We start from the raw sequence: 20,839 nt of genomic DNA, 5'->3' as shown, positions 1-20,839 counted from the left end.
TGTTTATCTTCATCCACTAACTTCAGCATTGACTAATATACTCACTCTCAGCACTGTTTAAATAAGTTTAAGAGCCTCAGAGCTTCCTCGTTTGGTGTTGACATCTGAAAAGAGCTACACACTGGCTCCATTTGATTAAGATAGAGGTAGTTCAAAGTAGAAACTCCAGTGCACTTCATTCTTGGTATTGCAGGGGGCAAGAAGGGATGGATTATTATTTTCTGGCTGCTGAGACAAGTGCTTGAACAAGGAAAAAATTTAGTTTTTTTAATAAGTAATAGACTAATTTAATGGAAATTTAAAACCTTCACAGTTCTATGCTGCTTTTTGCAGAAAATCAACACAGTTACTGATGTTTTGCTGATTTTAGAACACTTTATGATGAGAGTCCAACAGTGAAGTATCAATAAACAGTGTGATTTACGCAGCAGGCGTTCTGGCATGAAGTGTTTGGAATTGCAGGTGTAATGTGATTATGACAAATGAAAGTTCTCTAGTTGTAGCTTAGGTTTTGACAAATAGCAGGGGATTACTGATAGGCATAAGAATGACTTGTTATGTTATTACACAAAGTGCCTGTGTTACCGTTTACGGTGTGTAAATAGTATTATATATAGGCATTATGCATGGGTGTCCATACCCCAGAGCTGGTGAGGAAATGGTGCGCTCTCTAAGCCCTGAGGAGAGAAGGTTTTGAAAACGATACTAAAAAACTGATGAAAAAGTGATGACACTTGAAGAAGACAATCAAGAGCAGGTGAATATTTATAGAGTCATTACAGCCAAAATGTAATTTGGTCGTGTGATTCCTTTATAGTCTAAGAATGATTTGTATGGTTGAACCACCCACATAATATTCCGGGAGCCTGTTCTGGTCTGCATTCTCTCTTGCAGTGAGTGCTCCCACTCATATTAGCCGTGTTGTAAGTGCAATAGGAGTCAAAGTGAGTCTTTTTCCACTCAGCAGGGCTCCATACAGTATTAGAGGCTTATGAAGATCTCATCACTCTTCATCCTCATAATGTTCTTGTCAGTGTGCCGGATGGGAACTATTACACACCACAGATCATCATTCACCAGATGCAGGGCCCCCCATAAATGCTGGCAGTTTTATTATGCAAGATATTAGTCCATTTGTGTATCAGCTCAGTCGTTTGCCTTGTTATGCTAATTTCGGAATGTGTCTCATGTGCTTTGTAGTTAGTTGTATGGATGGCAGAAGACAAGACACTCCTGTCAAAGGGATTACACTTCTCCACTTTTCAGATTTATTTTACTATATGTCAGTTTTTATCTCTGGATTCTCCTCAGATCAGCTCAATTGTAATCCCGCCCATGTAAAGTCCTTGGCCATGAAGGGGCTTGTTTTCATGTCTCCCTCCTGTGTTGGATGTTTTCTGACAAACCAATAACAGCATCCCTCGGCAGCAAAAGCCAATTGTCAGTGTGGCTGATCCATCACTCGTCTGACGGCATTAGCATTCAAGGTTCATTAACCAGCAAGCACCCAATATAAAATATAATTGTAGGCTATAAATTCTTTTGAGGTCTGACCGCTGGCACCTATTGAACATGTTTCAGAGGGTCTTAATGCCTCTATTCTCAATATGTGGACTGCATGTTCTTCAAATTATATTCGAGCAAGACTTCTCTAAGTCTTATTTGATGCAGTTTTGTCTGATATTTGTCCTTTTTCGTTTCTTCTAACGGTGGAGATCAACCTGCCTAGAGACTGTAGATAAAAAAAAAAGATTGCGCTTTCCCTACATTCATGCAATACTGGCAATACGTTTGCTGTCTTATGGTGCGTTCAGATTGAACGTGAAGCAAATCTTTGCCACGGTGGACTGTTTGAGCAATCTTTACTTGTGTGTGTTTGTGTGACATCTCAGACTCTTGACTGCTTTCAAAACTTACCAAGAACTCTAGTTCTTCCTGTTTGTGTTTGTGTTCACTATATTAACTTTATATGGGGTCCCACCATGTCTACAATTTGATTTGCATTTCCTCTTCATTCGTCATCATTTTTGTTGACTGTCCTTAAAAAACAAACAAACTCAGAGCCAACCATAACTTAAATATGAAGTATATCATTTTATATAATAACCATCCAATCCAATTTAGTTCAATGAATTACATATAATACAGTTATACTGAAAGGTCAGAGGAACGGCGATAAATAACACACGGGAGGTAAACACAAATAAAGTAATCCAGCAGGCCAAATAGTTTGAATATGATGCCGCGTTGTCAAGGACATTAAATAATTAATTCAGGCAAACTCATTTCAGCTCTGCAGTTCTGCAAGTACACAACCACTTTATCCAATGAAATTTTCAATATTATGATGCTGTGCACTGTTGGGACAGCTCAGAATATATTCTGTGAGCGTAATGGAGATTGTACATTAAAAATCTGAGCTGAGTTAGGATACAGTGAGTAGAGATGGAGAAATATTTATCTGCATGTTCTGCCCAGTTTAGGTTCTGTGTGTTCATGCAAGTGTGAAACAATCACATGTACAAGCCCACCCAGTTAAGCTTGTGTGCATTTGTGTTAGAACAGGTGATTTTGTTTTTTTTTAATCAGACCTGTCTTTCCAGGTTGACATGTCTGGATCAGGTTCATCTGGAGCTGGTTAAGAGAGAATGGACTTTTGATACTGAGAAAGACAAATGAGACCACCATGACTTCCCAAGAGAATTTAGGGAATCAAATTTAAAAGCTATTTTAGGCTCCAGTGCCAGGTACAGTCACGTCACCTGGGTTGATATTATTGGATGAAATAGGATACACCCTTTGCCAAGTTGGTGTGTGTGTGTGTGTGTGTGTGTGTGTTGTGGGGAAAGAAGCCGCCAGAGAGAGCAGGAAGGGGTGGGACGGCAATGTTTGAGTGAATGAGACAGAGGTGCAGCCAGAGACGTGAGGTTTTGTGTATATATGTGCGTGTTTGTGTGTCCCTGTGAGTGTTCATGTTTGTAATACAGTTAGCGCTTTGTTAACTGTCTATGTAAGCCTCTCTACATCCGCCAGGAGAAGTGTTTGGACTGTTATTATAACCAGTTCTGTCAGCGCCACCTCTCTTTGTGGCGATATGATACTTGGATCATTGTCAAGACTTCAATGTAATCACCTTGTTGACTCACTGCCCTCTCAAGTGTTTGAGCCTTCAACTGATGATGTGTGTGTTTGCATGCCTGTATGCACTTACAGGCATGCAATTGTGAAAGAGGAACAGAGTGTGTGATAGAGTCAGTGTTTGTACTGCATGTGAATGTCAGCCTTATGTAAGCATATCTGCAAAGAAGAGTGCACATGCATTTATGCTGTGTGGTGCACACAGTACAGTGGAAGGCATGGTCTCCATCACCTGACAGCCCTCTGTCCTGAGATGAGAAGTCTGTTTTGTTCCTCCATTCTCACATAAACACATAATATCCCATGGCTGGATACACTCCCCAAGCAGGAGGTGTAACGACTTATGTCTCCTCGCACATTCTTAGCCCCCCTGCAGTTGCTTGTACACGCCCCACTGCCTCACTCTCCTGAACCCCCGATGCAACCCCACTTCTCTGCCTCCAGCATTCAAAGACTCCTCTCCTCCCGCTGAAGCATGTTTACATAGGAGTGAGTGTGTGTTTTTTCTCCCTCTCCGTCTCATTCGAGTGCCTGTTCAATAGACAGATGGTTGCACTTCCTTTTAAGGATTGATCGCAATAGCCTATCACTTACATGTGTATAGCATCTGTGTAGGGTTGTATTGAAGTGCAGGCATGAAGAGCGAGGCAAAGGGTCAGGACTGGAATTAGCCTCACTTGAAACAACATTGTTTCACAAAGCGTGGTATTTCATAGTTTGGATTGTGGGAATTGTTAGGAGCGAGCTGTCACTGTGGCAAATTTAATGCACAAGCTTTTTTTCCCCCTGTGTGACATCCACCACAAAATTCTGCCCTATTTCAATGACAGTAACTTACCTTTTGTTTTAAAACACACACAAGGTATGCATTGGACCTCATCCAGGTTTAGATTTACTGTGAGAATGCTAGAAAGGTTAACTTTCAACCTTATCCGTGCAGTCATTCTCAAGTGGCTGCAGCCTTTTGGTTTGACATATTCCTGAGCCATTCTTCCACTGTCTCTATTTTGCCTCTCTATTTTTCTTCCTGTCTCTTGCTTTCACATACACACATACTACACAGCCATGTCTAAGTGTCTTAGAGTGCCATGTCTAAAGAGTTCCAGCAGCTTGTTACTGAGGCTGTCAAAAAGCACGGAGACCCACCACAGAGGTGAGGATGTGTGTGAAATCCCATGAGCCTCTGGCACTGGTCTGACGCATAACAACATCCTACTTCACTTTCCACGTGTGGATTTTTCTCCTCACACCTAGCTACTATAATACAACAACATTAAGCCTATAACAAGAAGAATTATGTTCATATGTATACAACTAGCATTAGCTAAATAGATTTTGGGGGAAATTTGAGGCTGCACAGATTAGTTTTTTTAGGTAACATATCAACATAATGTAACTGGCCTCCAGAATGACTGATGCCCCTAGTGCCTGAATGTCACTGTTATTTATTTATTATTTATTATTTATTTTCGGACACAGCTCTGGTTAAGGTCAGGTTTAGTCACAAAAATGACTCGGCCAAGGTTAGGGAAAGTCATAGTTTGGGTCAAAATGACTACTTTGATGGGCAATAACTGTGGCCACTCATAAAAGAAAACAATGTTGACTTTTGGAAGAAAATGGGAAACAAACAGCTGTCTCCTATGTCAAAGTCCAACATTTTATTGACCAATCCAATCACACCAACCTCCTCCTCCTATGTACTTTGTGGCTCTGCAGCAAGGTCACACCATTTCCTCCTTTGCTCTAGACAGACATGAGTCATAATTCCTATGGCCGCTAGAAGGTTTTGTCACTTCTGTTCACATATAGTAAAATAAATCCTCCGAGGATGTCCTGAAACAAGTGATGCTGTCGTTTTTTAGGGAGAACAGCCCGTTTAAAAATATGTTTGTAGTGAAAAAACTGAAAAAATGTTCACTGTCAATATTCTTGGTAGCTCCTCTTGGCATCTGAAGCATGATACAGGTCTTTATGGTTATCTTCGGGCAACTAAAAAGCATTCGGTTAAGGCTTTGGGGAGATCATGGTCTTTGTTAAATGCTTAAAAACTGACTTCAAGCATGAGACAGGATATGAACCCTGGTCCTTTATGTCAAAGTCAAGCACTTTGTACAATCATCCATCCATATCAACCTCCTCACTATGCCTTTGCTGCACTGTAAGAATGTTAAACTACTTCCTGTATTGGAACCAAATGTTCCAATGAATGATCCCCACCTATCTAGCACACAGATCACACATTGTCATTTCAAAACAGAGACATTGGTTCCTAAGTTTATAACTGATGAAAAGTGGAATGATATTATTATATATTTATATATATAATATATATATATTAGTTGCATTTGACCAGAGAGGATTGCAAAATATAGTACTGTGTGTTCGTATTTAGGGGAACAAAATGCAACTGATAAAAAAACCAACAAAAGTTACATTTTGCACCTTGTACAACAGTTGCACTGTCCCTCTACCTGCTCCTGATACAAAAGAGATCTTTCCAAGTATTGGCTTTTGGCTGGATCCCAAGAACGGCCATCCTTGGCACCATGTATAACCTCTCACACTGATTATTATTTCACTTCCTCACATTGTTATTTTATCAGACTAAGCTCTCGTCAAACTGCCGTCTGTTTATGGCTGGTGGTGCCAGTGTAAGCAGGCCTCAGACACTCTGCTGCAGTAATCTGGATTGCAGCAAAAAGGACACCTCAATAAAAACAGATCTCCTGGCTGCCCATGGTCATAAAGGAGAATAAACAAGGTTAGGCAGAATAATTATGCTGAGCTGCTTCCTGGTATTAAGGACTTACGGGACTTCTTCCATTGTACAGACACTAGTCCTGTTTTTCTGGCTCTCCAGGCAGAAGAGTGGACACTGGTTACAGTCTTAAATATCTCAAAAGCTATTAGATGAATTGTACAGACATTCATGGTCTCCAGACTGTATCTTAAGGCTGTTTCACACCTACCTTGTTTTGTTCTGATCCAAAATGACATGCGTGAAACCTTCTCCAGACAACAGTAGAAAAGCCAAACCTAGGTCCAACGAAAAGATTGAACCATGGTCCATTCATTTCTAGTGTGAAAACTTTATTTTGGATTTGAACTTTAGTTTGGACTTTTGGACCAATTACAGGATATTGTGGCAGACTCATCACAACAGGAACAAAAAAACTAATTTTTGCATGACGCTGGAAGTTGGTGTAATATTGTTATTATTATTATTATTATCCATCCATCCATCCATCCATCGTCAACCGCTTATCCTGCGTACAGGGTCGCATGGATTATTATCATTATTATTATTATTATTATTATTATAGTGGCAATGAAATGCATCTGTTCATTCATATATTCAAACTGCAATAGAAGGCTACAAGCCGACATCAGATGCAGGCCTGTCTACAAACCAGGGAGAAACAGCTCACATAGGTAATGATGGCAGGACTTAGGTATATCATGTGTAGTTATTTAGCATAATTGCAATGTGAAACCAAAACAAACCAGATTAAATGTATACAATTTAAAAACCCAAATCTGTAACACAAAGTACTAGTAGTTACTAGGGCTGTCCCTGACTAAGGATTTACATCGTCGAATCAGAATCATCAAGTCCTGCCTATAGTCGACTGAATCGTGTGTTTTTGTGCAGGGTGATTGCGAGCTGGGTGGGGGGTAACACATGGTGGCTCCGCTTTAATCTTGGGAAGCTGCAGAGCTGCAGTCTCTATTCATTCAATTTACACTGTACATTTTCAGCTAAACTGAGGCTTTTTGAAGACCCTTTTCTTTCTCTCTCACCTGTCATTCACCGGCCTTGTGCAGAGTTTGCTTGTGCATGCCGTGTTACCGACAACTGCATGCACGTCGCGGTTCCTCGCAGGTCTATTTCAAGTAGCCGGCTATTTAAAAACGATAAAATATTCTTTGTGTGGTTCATCAACGGTGATAAATTATCCAAAAGTCCTGCGAAGTGCAGACAACTCAGCACAACACCAGTGAAGCTGTGGCTCCGTTTCTTCAGCAAGCGTTCCTCCACTGCCACTACCTACACTCTACGCCTACACACGTGCACTGACGACCCAGGGTTAGAGTTACAATTTTGGATTTATTCAAGCACTTTAGAAACTATTATTGAAAGCTTTTTTCTTTTCTCATTTTTTTACAGCATTAAACGTTGGAATGTATATTGTAATAGGCTGTATATTAACTTATTGGTAGAAAACTGGTAGTTCTATGTAAAATCAGACGTTGAGCACCCCCATATCGCCAAAATGGCATGATCATTGTTTTGATGCGAAGCCTCGACTGTGAGAATGACAGTCAAATCAGGCTCCGCCCATCGAAGCATTGAAACTTCAACAATTTGGGGACAGCCCTAGTAGTTACCAAGTACTGGTAGATAAAATCATTATTTTATGATCACTACATTGTCTGACTAGGTTCTTATGTTTGATGTATCACAACCCGAGGGTGTCATTTGACCTCAGCAACCTTTAACTTAATTGAGACTAACCAGCATTAGAAAACTGTGTGTTGTTTCTGAATTGCTGAAGCATTAGAAATATGAAATTAATGTAACCATGTTCTCACAGCAGCAATAACAAAGTGATTAGTTCTCATTCATTTTCGAGTGCTGGAAGACAAGTAGTGAGAGACCATCGTGATGGTTGTGAAAGTCACTTGCTGAGAAAGAACTTTGTGATCAGTTTTATGTAAATTAGAAATGACATAATGTAACAATGGCCAACTGAGAGATGGATATGTTCACTTTATGTTTCTCCACTGCAAAATGTGTCCCTTGGTCCTTATCAGTATCAGTCAATGTGGTTGTGTTCAGTGTAATTTACAATGTGACTCATTTTACAGGACATCAGTAAAACTAATGAAAATATGGAGGACATGTAAAGGTTTTTTTTAGGAATAGGTGAGGTTTATCGCAAAGTAACATCATGATCAATATATTAGCAAAAATACCATAGCAAGTTAGATTTCAATTTTAAACATATACTGTACAACCTCAATTACTATTATATAATGATATAATTATTATGTATAAACACAAAAAAGGTATAAAAAAGATACAAAAGAAAATCACAAAATCCACACTATGCAAAATAGCATCCACATGCAACATTAGGCACATTGGCCAGAAGATGCTGTTTAGTGACTTAGTGACAATCAAATCAAGCAAAAAGACCATGCTTTATACACTATTTTCTATTCCTTTATTTTATACAGGGATGTCCTGAATTTAATATTTTCCACCATGGAGGGATATTTGACTTTCGGGGTTATAAACTCTACATTATTTTTCTGCCTTTTTAATTTACCTTATCTCCTCAGCACATCCTCTAATGTTTGCTACTTGGGTGCAGCAAACCTCTCACACCCTGTTTGTGATAAGGGATGGATGGTTGGCTGCTTTTGAGAGGGACATTTCTTGTTAGTTGGGCTTACAGTGGAAAAGATGGGATGCCTTCCATGAATTACAGACACATGCATGCAGTTGAATATGTCCTTATCTGACTCTTTGCTCCTTGGAAAAGGCACACAGTAATTGCTAAGTGTCTGACACATTCTTGGTAAAAAATGCTAATAATTATTCTTATTCCACATGGTCTTTATTTATATTAAAACCCAAATTTGAACTGGTATGCTTTAGAGACAGCTGTAGGGATCAACATGTCTAAAATTCAGGCACGATGTTAGCAGATGGAGATGTTCCCCAGTCTAAATGCCATGTTACTGTTGGGAAGAAAGCAAATGTGCTAGGAAAAACGTTTTTGCTCCATATTTTTTCAGTATTATTGGACATATGATACATGTAATCAAGGAGACAGGGTCGTGCTGCACAGGCTTTTGTCACATTACTCAGAAGAAGGTAGGGTTTAGTTTTTTGTTTCCTAGACTACATGTCACACCACACTTCCTTCAGGAAGGTTTTAAATGATATAAAGGGCACGCTTTATATAATTAGTCATTTGAAGTGATAATGATTTGTAAATGTTTCAGATGATGAAGTGAAGAGGAGTCTACATTGGTTGTTTGTATATGGTTGCATAAAACCCTTTACTTTAGTATCACTTCTTGAGCAGCTGTTGTGTAAGAAATACTACAGAAGAGCAATTCAGTTTGTTTATCTGTTACAGTGCACCCAAGCAAACTAACATTGTTTTAATAAAGACAAACAACTGATTACTTGAATTTCAAAACTAACGCATTATGTTTCTCATTACAACATTAAGGTAATTTTAGTACTCTAATGTATTCATTTTTATTGTGTTACCCCCAACACTGCCTCTGACAAGTGACAGTGTTTCTTTCTTCACTGAAATCTTGTCAGAGGTTGAACTGGTGGCAGAGATGCACAGATCGAAAGCACTTAAAGTAAGCTGAATTGCTTCTAACTGTTTGTACCTTTGGGCAAGTAGAGCTGCAGCAGCTTCTCCTCCAACTGCTTTTGAAGTTGATGGATCATGGTCTTCCTCCACTGTCAGACACCTCCCTCATTTTGATGCCATCATTCTTGTTACCTTAGTGCCTTGAGCAATGACATGTCCGGCAACTCATTTTTTGCTTTGTCATATTTGTCACTGAGCAGACCCTGATGGTGGACATCCTTCGTGAGCTATGTCAACAAATCTGCAGGTTTCACAGGCTTTGTTAGTAGGAGGTGCTTTAAAGGTTTCACATAATAATAACACGCTCACTTAAGATTTGCCTGACAGAAAATCTGTGAACTTTAAGAGTGGACTTAGAGGACACTAGCAAGTCCATCGCTTGCCAAGTAGGCACTAAATGCTTGTTCTTGTCAGCAGTGAGAACCTGACAGATGGCCTTGTGTTGTTTCACAACCCTTGCCACCGTCTTCTGGCAGCAGCCCCATTATCACCAGCTTGTGATGGATTTAGCTCATCCTGTGCAACTACAAAGTCCCTCTTTCTTTTTTGAAGGACAAGGCCAACACTACTTCATTACATACTAACTCTTTACACCCTTTCTCTGATGAAATTAAAATAATGATAAGGATCACTATAATTTAAAATTACATTTGATATATGTAGTTTATCCGTTTATCTTTATATCTAGGTTCAATTAAATAACAAAAAAAAGATAATTCATTATCATTGACAACAGCATTATCAACCATTATATGCAGGTTTATCAGTGTCTGCTACCACTGCCTGTATTATATTAAGGTTTTGAGATCAGGCTTTGACTTAACACTTTACACCAAACACTATTGTACACTATTGTATTGTACACTATAATATAGATGTTGTAGATTAGAATAACGTAGATTTACACAGTTCTTCTAATATAAATGACTGGTTCAGAGCAACACTTCCCCTGTATGGATATTTGAAGACATTTATGAGTCTACAAAATACATTGTCAGAGTGACTCTGATGTTTCACTAGAGCCACATGTCAGAGGTGGTGGGAAAAGAGCAACTGACTGCAGATGCTCCTCTACTCTCTTCCTGTGCTCTTTGTACAATGGGGGGATATATGATTCTTGAAGTGCTCATTCTTATTCTAACTGTGCTTAATAGCAGGATATCCATGCAGAAGAGAACAAATCCCAGTGTTATGTGGTTGCTATTTAGGCAACCAAAAGTCAGAGCCTTTTTTAGTGGTCCTTATACATGATGTATGTGCTATCCAGCTATGTCTATTGATCTATAGGTAAAGAATCCTGATCCTGATCAATATAATTAAATAGGTCATATTAAGTTTTCTGGCTTTCCCCCCGCTCCTTTATTGAATTATATAGCTTTTTTGTGCATGTAATAGGTTTACAAAGTGAAAAGTCCACCCCAAACGGAGTTACCATCTCCCACAGAAAACTCTGCTCTGAACTGCCTGAAAACAGCTCATTTGCAATCCAGCCCTTTCCTTTTGTTCTCTGTGACGTCACAGCAAAATATGTGTCATAATGCTTGCCTAGCGACTAGTCCGACACGCCCTCAGTAGCACCGGTGGAAAAACACACTGAGCTGCAGCACACAGTGACAAGTCGTCCGCCTAGTGCCTCTCCCTTCCCTTCCAAACACTAGATACCCTCCATGCAGTCACTTTCAACATTTGTAGTGTGACCCATCTTCTCTTCTATACATCCTGTTCTGGTAGACACTGTGTGCATGTCTCTTTGTTTATGTCTGGATCAAGGGAGAATTGGTCTCTACTTAGAGTCAAATTGTATAAAGATATTAGTTTTTTGCTTCCCAAGTTATTAACTGTCATTGTATCACCTCCTTTTAGTAATTTAGGATGGCTAATATAAAATAGATTATAGATTCTTTATATGTACCCTTTAATCCACATGGCAGACCATACAGTGTTCGTATTATTCAGTACCTTAATTTAAATCTATTTTTAGTAAATGCCACTGCAGTTGTAACTTCTAGTATCTGTTGGTGTAGTATTTGAAAATGTAAGATAAAACTTCTGGGTCAGAGTTATTCTACTCCAGGTTTTGCTTATCAGCACTACTTTGCCAAACAGACAGCGATCGATAACTCCACAGAGCAGTTGGTGTTGAGGCACTATTTACCAGATCACATTTCACCCTGAAACAAGCACTCTCACCACCTTTTATCACTCAGTATGTCCTGGATTAGGCATTGTATATATTTGATTGTTATCCCGTATTGTAACACCACATCATCCAGCTTTAAGGAGACAGCAGAGGCTTTACTGCAATGCTTTCTAAATGAGGTTAAATCAAAGGCATTTTTGCTTTTAATACATGGATAGTGTATAGTACGGTTATAAGTCCTGACTCTCTCGAACACTTGCTGTCTGTTCTCTTGCCACAAGGCAGCAATCTACATACTGTATGACAATGTTGCACTGCCCAGTTGATGATGGTAATCACAAAGCCATTGCTTGCATCTGCTAGGTTGACTAAATATGTATGCATTCAGTCTGTAGTTGCTCTCTTGGAATTGCCAGTGCCTGACAACTGTTTTGTTAGTCCAGTCCAATTGTTTATTCATTTCTCTCAGCCTGTCTGTATGGAGTGTTTTTTGTTTTGAGTTTATGCTTGAGTCTCGTTCTGCCTTGTTTGGCACTAGCCTTTTTTGTGTCCAAGGGGCTTATGCCAAAGCTGTTTACAATAATGCCTTATTATAGTAAACTGCCTCCAGATGTCTCTCTGGACTTGGCTTCAGCACAAAAGTACACATTACATAAGGTGCTACTTGCAATGGGACACTAAATTGTAAAGTTTCAGACAAGGCAGTGTGAAAAAAAGCATGTTGACAATATTCTCTTTTCTTTTAAAACATAGAAATTGATTAAACGTTCTTGACTGTATACCTAAAAAAAGAAAAATAGCATCGCTTTAATTGTGGCACTCAAGGGGAAGTCAAAGTGACCAAAATTCTAATTATAGCAGCTTTGGCCTTTATTAAAAAGTTCTTGTCCACATGACTCATTCTTGCTGGACATCATCTGCCCATATCACTGCTCTGCTAGATTAAGTGCTGAAAATAGAAATCTGAAATGGCCGTGTACTAGCCACCCAATCATTTAGATGGATCCTTGGATCCAACTTGCATTGCGCTGTCCAACCCTGCTGGAACAAATACCTCAAAATGTCAGGGAACATGAGTATTGATCTCTGTGTACCTGTAACCATCACACCTACGTGCCTGGGAGTCAAATTTAAGATATAGGGCTTAACATTGGCTTGGAGTGAGAGATAGACACTATAATGGCTTCACTGTAATAGCAGCTGGTTGTCAAAGGTCTAGGTAGGCCACCCATGTTGGAATAGGATGTTGTCATCTGCCGCATACAGTTTTCATCTGAAAAGGCTTGATCAGTTAAATGTTAGGGGAAAACAAACCACTCTCCCTCTGTTGTGCAGCCAGTTTCTGCTCCCAGGGGACTACAAATGTAAATGTATTGTAATTAACCATTGCAATACACGGCAGCAGCGAGATTTAACATTTTACATGTCATAGTATGAGTCAATGTTGTGCATGAAAATAGAGTAAACATGATTAAACTGTAAATATGCATAGACATATACACTGTATATACTGTATATTTGACAGCATACAAAACTAGACAAGCGTAATTTTCTCCGGTGTAACTTAAATGATTGTCTTATTGTTTTGGTAGTGTGCTGTAGTCTGTAAATCCTTGCATCTGAGAAACTTCTTGACCCCCACCTATGCCTATACTAAATTATCCTGTTACCCAGAAGGTACAGGGAGTCTGACATTTGGTCTTTTCCCACAGGATCCAGTCTTTCCTCCCCTGTTTTGCAAGCCAATGACTTTATTCCCCAGGCAGGACAGCACTTCACTGTGCTGTTGTTTGTCCCATTTTCATTATTTCTATTTGTTTTTCTTTATTTTTTTCCATCCTCTGTGTTTACAGCGAATCAAAGTAGCAGATTAAAGGCTGATTTCCCCACTGTTAAACCCCTTATCTTCACATAGACACATTTTGCCCTTGTAAGCCAATTAAAAGATGTTTAACACTCATTAGCAACATATTGCTGTCTCACATACTCCGTAGAATTAGCTTTCTGAAAAGTTAAAAGCATGCTTTGTTTTCTTAAATCGCTTATAAGTTTGCTGTCATAAATGTTGCATTTCTTTACATTTGTTCTGGCATTGTTGTTTTAGACTTAATTTGGATTTGTCTTTTGTTCATCTACATCTGGTTTTGTTTTTAACATACTGTACTTCGATATAGTTCTAGGATGAATGATTTTGTCATATACAGTATGTGAGTGCATGCGTGTACTGTGTGTTTCTATGCAGATGTATGTGACTGTGAGTGCTCATGTAACATAAACAGAATATTTGGTAAATGTGAGAGCATAATCTCCCAGTCTATGTGCACTGATGCAGTGACAAATGTCCACAGTGGGGACAACAGGGAGCCTCCTGATAATAGTAGCAGCAGTGTGCACTCAGTGTCACAAACGGGTATGAGTCGCTCTTGGCTACTGGGGTTCTTTAACAGCTCTGTGGGACGTCTTAAATTCTTTCAAGGCTGAGGTGTAGCACTCAGCCTGTAAGATGAAATAGTGTGTGTGCGATTGTGGTTTTATATAGAACTGCTATGGTGACATACATGTGTATTGAATCTAGTGAATGTAATACCCAGGTCCGCATAATTAATAATAATCTGCATAATACTCAAATAAAAAATGCAGAATGAGATTTGTCAGTTTTATACAACTAACAAAAGTTTCTACTTTCCTCACTTTACTATATTTGTTGTCAAGCATCTCTTTTTTGTTTTCAACACAAACATACATATACATGCACATCTGAATGCAAAACACCACGATAATTATAAATGATTGCATAGCAAGACTTGGACAGAACATGCTGCTTTACAAAATTGCAGTTCCTCATCTGATTATCCAATTATCAAGAACTGCTTTGACAAAAACAGCAGGATCTTCTGTTTATTGTTTGTGTTTCCATCGTGAAGAGATCCCCAATCAAACAACAAACAGCACTTCATTCTCTCCATGATCATGCTGCTTTTAGCTCTTACAGGGCTGTTTCCTCTCTGTTTTACCATTAGGTTTTGTCTCAGCGAAGCTCTCTGCACAGAATCTATCTTCAACCTTGTTTTTCTTAGAGCACTCCTATTACACTAATCTGATGACAAATGAACCAGCACCAGTAATTTGCGTCATCAAACTGACACCAAAAACCTCTGTATTCAGATAGGAAGAAATAATAGAATACCTTCCAAGGTCTTAGAGGACTTCCTCAATTTATTTATCTCCTCTTTGAACTCCATTCCTGGTGCTTTCTGCAAGCCCATCCTTAGGATGACAACGGTGTCAGTAACTTCTTTCAGTCTTTGACTTGGTATGAACAGGTACCTGCTGTTTTCTGTCATGTTCATATTTTATTTAAACAAATCAACAGAGTCTGAGCAGTTTAATTACAAACCATATCACTACAAAATGGTTTGACTGACATACTTCCAGACAGACATACACCAGAGCTGACACCAGACACCAGAGCTACATTTTAAATAAAGATTGATCTGACAGAAGAAAACCACACCTGTCCAAAGCCTAATGTTATGCAAAGGCTCAATCCCAATTCAGTCATATTCAGAGACTAGGCAGCCATGTGGGAAAATACATTACCTGCTTAGAAGTGAAATGTCATTACAATTTTCTTGGTGTCATAAGAAACAGGTGAAAGTGTTGGCTGTCTTGCCTTGTTGATTCTGATGTCAAGTTGTAATTTAATATATGGCTTGCAATGCATTTATAGTGTGCATACAGATCATTTACAAATGAAATTATGAGTGATTGTTTAACAGGAAAGACAAATTAGACCCAAATACATTGGCCTTTTCAGACACCCAGCTTGGTACAATAGATTTTTAGTGCCACCTACTGGATATGAATGGGAATGTCAACTACTCATGTGCCCTTTCTCCATTTCATTCTCTGTCACTCTATCCTTTCCCCCCTTTCGACTTCTTACTCCTTTTGTGCCAAGTCCCTCTTCCCTCGCTCTCTCTGTCCCTTCCTACCTCCCCTTTCTGTCTTTTTGTCTCTCTCTTTAGAATATGCCAGGACATAACAATGAGCTCAAACAGCACAGACCCTGGTCTCTTCCTGACTGCCAACACCTCACCTCCAGCAGCCGGAGCCTACCCACAATCCAATGCTCTCCACCAAGGAGGAACTGGAGGAGCACCTTGGTTGGTTTTTCATGTGAATAACCTGGATGATAATTCCTCTTCCACCAGCAAACTCTTAAACCTCACCTCAGAATCACAAAATGGGAACAGAACTGCGGCCCTTGATCCCTTTGGTGGCCACCCTGTGTGGCAGGTTGTTCTCATTGTCTTGTTGACAGGCATGCTGTCACTGGTCACCATCATCGGCAACATCCTGGTTGTGGTATCCTTCAAGGTTAATCGCCAGCTAAAGACGGTCAATAACTACTTCTTGCTGAGCTTAGCTGTGGCTGACCTCATCATAGGGGTCATCTCCATGAACCTCTACACAGCTTATATTGTGATGGGCTACTGGGCCATGGGCAACTGGGCATGCGACCTGTGGCTGGCTATAGACTATGTAGCCAGCAATGCATCAGTTATGAACCTGCTGGTCATCAGCTTTGATCGCTACTTTTCAATCACCAGGCCTTTGACCTACCGGGCCAAACGTACCACAAAGCGAGCTGGGATCATGATTGGCCTAGCTTGGTTTGTTTCTCTTGTTCTGTGGGCCCCAGCCATTCTACTATGGCAGTATTTTGAGGGTCAAAGGACAGTGCCCTCAGATGAATGCTACATTCAGTTCCTCTCACAGCCCACTATAACATTCTGTACAGCTATTGCAGCTTTCTACCTGCCTGTGACAATAATGAGTATTCTCTACTGGCTCATTTACAAGGAGACCCAGAACCGTTCAAAAGAGTTAGCTGGATTGCAGGGTTCTGGGGGTCGTGGTGGGATAGGAGGAAGAAGTGGAAATGGTGCAGGAGAGACGGCCCGTTTTGTCCATCAGACAGGAAGTTCTAGAAGTTGCAGTAGCTACGAGCTGACCAGGTTGTCCCAGAGAAAGAGCAGATGTCAGGAGCTGGTTGGCCGCTTCCGCTGCTGGCCTGGGGTTCGTTCTTGGAGACCTGGTAGTACCCGGCAGGCGGAGGGTGATCCAGACCAGAGCAGCAGCGACAGCTGGAACAACAATGATGCTGCGATCTCATTGGACCACTCTGGCTCTTCAGAGGATGAGGACTGTGGGAGCAGAGAGATGATTTCCCAGAGTCATGCTATTTTCTCCATTGTTCTCAGCCTGCCTGGTATAAAGGCTGCTGTCAACTCCCAACTCACCTCATGTGAAGATCTGGATGCAGCCTCAGAGGAGGATCCCCTCAGGGGAGCAGAATATAACCGGGACAGCCTCTCAACAGTCACCACCAACACCACTGCCGCCACTACTCCCGATGGAGCAATCAATTCAGAAAATAGCTACCACCAACGCTTCTGCTCACGCAAGATTCAATCAGTGCCTACCATCCAGGCTATCTCTAACCAAGGCTCTCTGTATGGTCCACCAACAACTACTACCACTGCCACCAACAGTACTACCACCAGCACCACCACTAAATCCCCCTCTGTCCCAATGTCCTTCAAAGAGGCAGCTCTGGCAAAGCGTTTTGCATCCAGAGCTCGTACCCAGATCACCAAGAGGAAGCGCATGTCCTTAGTGAAGGAGAAGAAGGCAGCTCAAACTCTCAGTGCCATCCTCTTTGCTTTCATCATCACATGGACACCTTACAATATCATGGTGCTGATCAATGCCTTCTGTAAGGTCTGCATCCCGGAGACCCTGTGGGCAGTTGGATACTGGCTGTGCTATGTCAACAGCACAGTGAACCCCATGTGCTATGCACTGTGCAACAAGACTTTCCGCACAACCTTTAAGATGATACTGTTGTGCCGATGGGACCAGAAAAAAAGGAGGAAGCAGCAGTTCCAGCAGAGGCAGTCAGTGGTCTTCCACAGGAGGATTCCCAGGGAGTCCATGTAAAGGACAGGAAGTTTGGTTGGTTGATAAAAAGGAATCAAAAGATTCAACACAGGACTAGGAAAATGAAGAAGCATCCATGTAGTTGTTTCTGTGGAGTTTCTTTGCTCAGAGATCCTTAATGTGTTTCTCTTCTGGCATGTCAAGCACAGCAATCCTATGTGGTGGTCTTGAGGTATGTGTTTGTGTCAGTGCATCCATTTAGCAAAGCTGTGTGTTATGCATGAAGGGCTGTATGAGGTGAGGTCCTGGGATGAAAGCTTTTCCTCTACTACAGCTGAAAGAAAATGAACTGAGCAGAAAATAATAGAAAAGGGCTTTAAATGCATAGCAGGTGAATTATTGAAGTGCAATTGACACAAGGGAAAAGGATATCTTTGTCACAGGGTTGGGGATTCATATTTGTTATAATTTCTCTCTGTGGGTAGATAGATCTGTAACGTGCAGAGTGGTTTTGCATTTCAAACAAAACTATGTATCTGTAATACATCGCTGAAAGTCAAGACAAAAACTATTTTGTGTTCACAGGCTTCTGCATTGTACTGATTTGACCTACCATCCTCTTGACTGGCAAGTGTTTTTATCAGAACTTCTGTACATTGCCTTTTTACATGGATATAGCTTTCCTGTGTCTGATGGAATATAAAAAGTTCTTAAATTGTGTCCTTACTTTCAGTCAACACAGATCTGTTATTTTTGTGATATTCATCTTTGGTTTTCTAGATATTCCTGAGATTTTGAGCCAGTCTGAAAAATGATTCTTCTGATGAATTGAGTTGTGAATATTCTGTGTGGCACCACAGTCAGTGAACTGCTGTTGTGTTCAATGTGTTTGTTGTGGTTTTTATGGTGGAGACAATAAGTACATTGGTTGTGTTTTATGTACTTGCAGTTCTCTGTCAAGAGTAATGATTATATGGTGATAATATTCTGTTTGTGTCCATTTGGATATTTCTGACTTGATACACAATGACTGATTGCACACAAAGATGTCCATTTATAAAGATGTGTGTTTTGATTTTACACTATCTTTTAAATTTCTACTAAATGATATATCTAATAAGGCCTCATCTTTGATATAGTAGAGCAGTGGCAGCCTCTAGTGGCCAGAGGAAGACCTGTTGTCCAGGCTGTGTCCCTGTCAGTCCAACCCCTACAGCGCAGTTTCAAAATATAATTCTGCCAATATGAAGACATAAAATGGCCACAGTCGTTGAAGGTACAATATTTGAACTTTCTGTCATAAGATGATTTTTTTTATGGGTGAAGTTCATGAAGACCTTTAGCAATTGATTGATTGATTTGGTCTACAGTACATCAGGGTTTTCTATACAGAAAGTGGGCACACACCACATACCAACAAAAGTCATCATAAAGATGCCAACCAAGGCAAGAATTTATTTAAATTTTTTATTTGTAATGCACATTATGTTATTCGTATCTTCTTATCTTATCTTATCTTGGTTTTTACATTGTTGCTGCACCCAAATCTTGAATTAGGGATGCAGCAATCCGACTTTTTCAGTCCCGACACCAATACCTGGGCTTTGGGTATCAGCCGATCCCGAGTACCGATCCGATACCATTGTAAAATTAATAAGCTGTATTCCTCACTGTGAGGAAGACACTGAGAATCATTCTTTTATGTGTAAGGTAACATCAGGCTTGATCAAGTGTGAAATACCTCTACCCCTCCACACTATGTTCTCCCAGCAAAATGTTGAGCTCTACAGACGCACTGCTGATGCATTGCGTAGTACCCCTGTAATTGAATTAAATAGATCAGCCCCATAGATTGCCTTCCTTTGTCACGGATACCCACTCCAGCTATTTGAATCAGTATCGGGTCGATATCCAATATCAGTATCGGATTGGTGCATCCCTACCTTGATTATTGAAGGCAAAGGATATACTGTATTATGATGACAGCTGGCATACTGAAGAATGAATTGATTGGATTATGTTGGATGCAAACGAGATGTTAAACAATATCTCACATAGTGGATATCATTGGATGTTTTATCTGCTTTCAACACAATGTGCTCCATTGTCATAATACATTCTTCATCAAAATAGGAGATTTTTGTACTTAGATATTGGGAATGTAGAATACCAAAATGGTAAACACAAACATTTTGTTACATTTCAAGTATGTCAATCATACTCATATTTTAAGTCAATAAAAAAACTTTTTGACAGAAATGATTTGTTTTCTTGTGTCGCAAGTCATGATTGTGTTTTAATCTCTTTCTACCTTTATTTATTTAGCCAGGGTGGGTTCACTGAGTATCAGTGCTTTTTCATTAATGCCTTGTCTCACACTGACACTATTACACACATGCACATCTAAGACCTCTTTTATACTGCAGCCCCTGAACACCCCACTTGAGCAGGTTGGTGCCTTATTCAAGAGCACTTCAGCGGTGGGTAATGGGGTTAAGTGTTTTTTTAAAAAAATTATATTTTGCAAATTTGGTATGTTATCTGATGTTGCCATCAGTGCTAAAGTGTATTGTCTCATAAAACAATAATACACAATACAATGTATAGTGAACTCTCTGCATGCTCCAAGTATTAGTAGCATCAGGCAGTTACGGTGCAACTCAAGTTCTAAGCCTCAGTCAAGGGCACTGACAGGAGAAGTAACCCAACATACATGTTTTTAATGGTGGGGGAAACCAGAGCAAAGAAACACATTTTCATGGGGAGAACATGCAAACTCCACACAGTTAAAGCCTTACTTAAGAATTATCAGAAAACTTAATGTATCAAAATTTAACATATTCATTCCGCAGAAAAACTTTTTTACCATTATAAATGATGTTCTGGGCTTAATATTACTGTTGCATTAATGTGTATGTTACATTTTATTGTTCTAGTTTTTTAAGTTTGTGCTAATTCGAAATACTTTATATACAGTTAATCTACAGCAATGCATACCCTTCTTTAAGATCATAATATGTTTGTAGCGCTGCTGTCCCATGTTTTCAGTTTTAAAATTTGTAAAACATTTGCTTCTGAGATGTAGCTGCAATACCTCAAATTTGTAATTAAGTACAGTACTAGAGTAAATGAACTTTCCTTACATTCCACCACTGCTTGTAAAAACCACCAAATTTGGATTTTTTGCTTTTTCAATCCAAATAATTTC

The 20,839-nt window shown here is 39.8% G+C and overlaps 1 protein-coding gene across 1 annotated transcript in view; it reads left to right on the top strand.

Moving 5' to 3' along the window:
* Positions 1-19,890, top strand: part of chrm3a (cholinergic receptor, muscarinic 3a) — an 84,266-nt gene extending 64,376 nt beyond the window's left edge. Inside the window, exon 3 of the mRNA XM_046070132.1 lies at positions 15,714-19,890. Within this exon, the coding sequence (XP_045926088.1) occupies positions 15,733-17,691 (1,959 nt within the window). The 5' untranslated portion in view covers positions 15,714-15,732 and the 3' untranslated portion in view covers positions 17,692-19,890. The remainder of the gene's footprint in view (positions 1-15,713) is intronic.
* Positions 19,891-20,839: the final 949 nt, after the last annotated feature.

This window comes from Micropterus dolomieu, linkage group LG15 (assembly GCF_021292245.1).
Source record: "Micropterus dolomieu isolate WLL.071019.BEF.003 ecotype Adirondacks linkage group LG15, ASM2129224v1, whole genome shotgun sequence".
Taxonomy (NCBI): domain Eukaryota; kingdom Metazoa; phylum Chordata; class Actinopteri; order Centrarchiformes; family Centrarchidae; genus Micropterus; species Micropterus dolomieu.
Note: the sequence above shows the minus strand (reverse complement) of the source record. Positions and strands in the feature narration are given on the sequence as shown.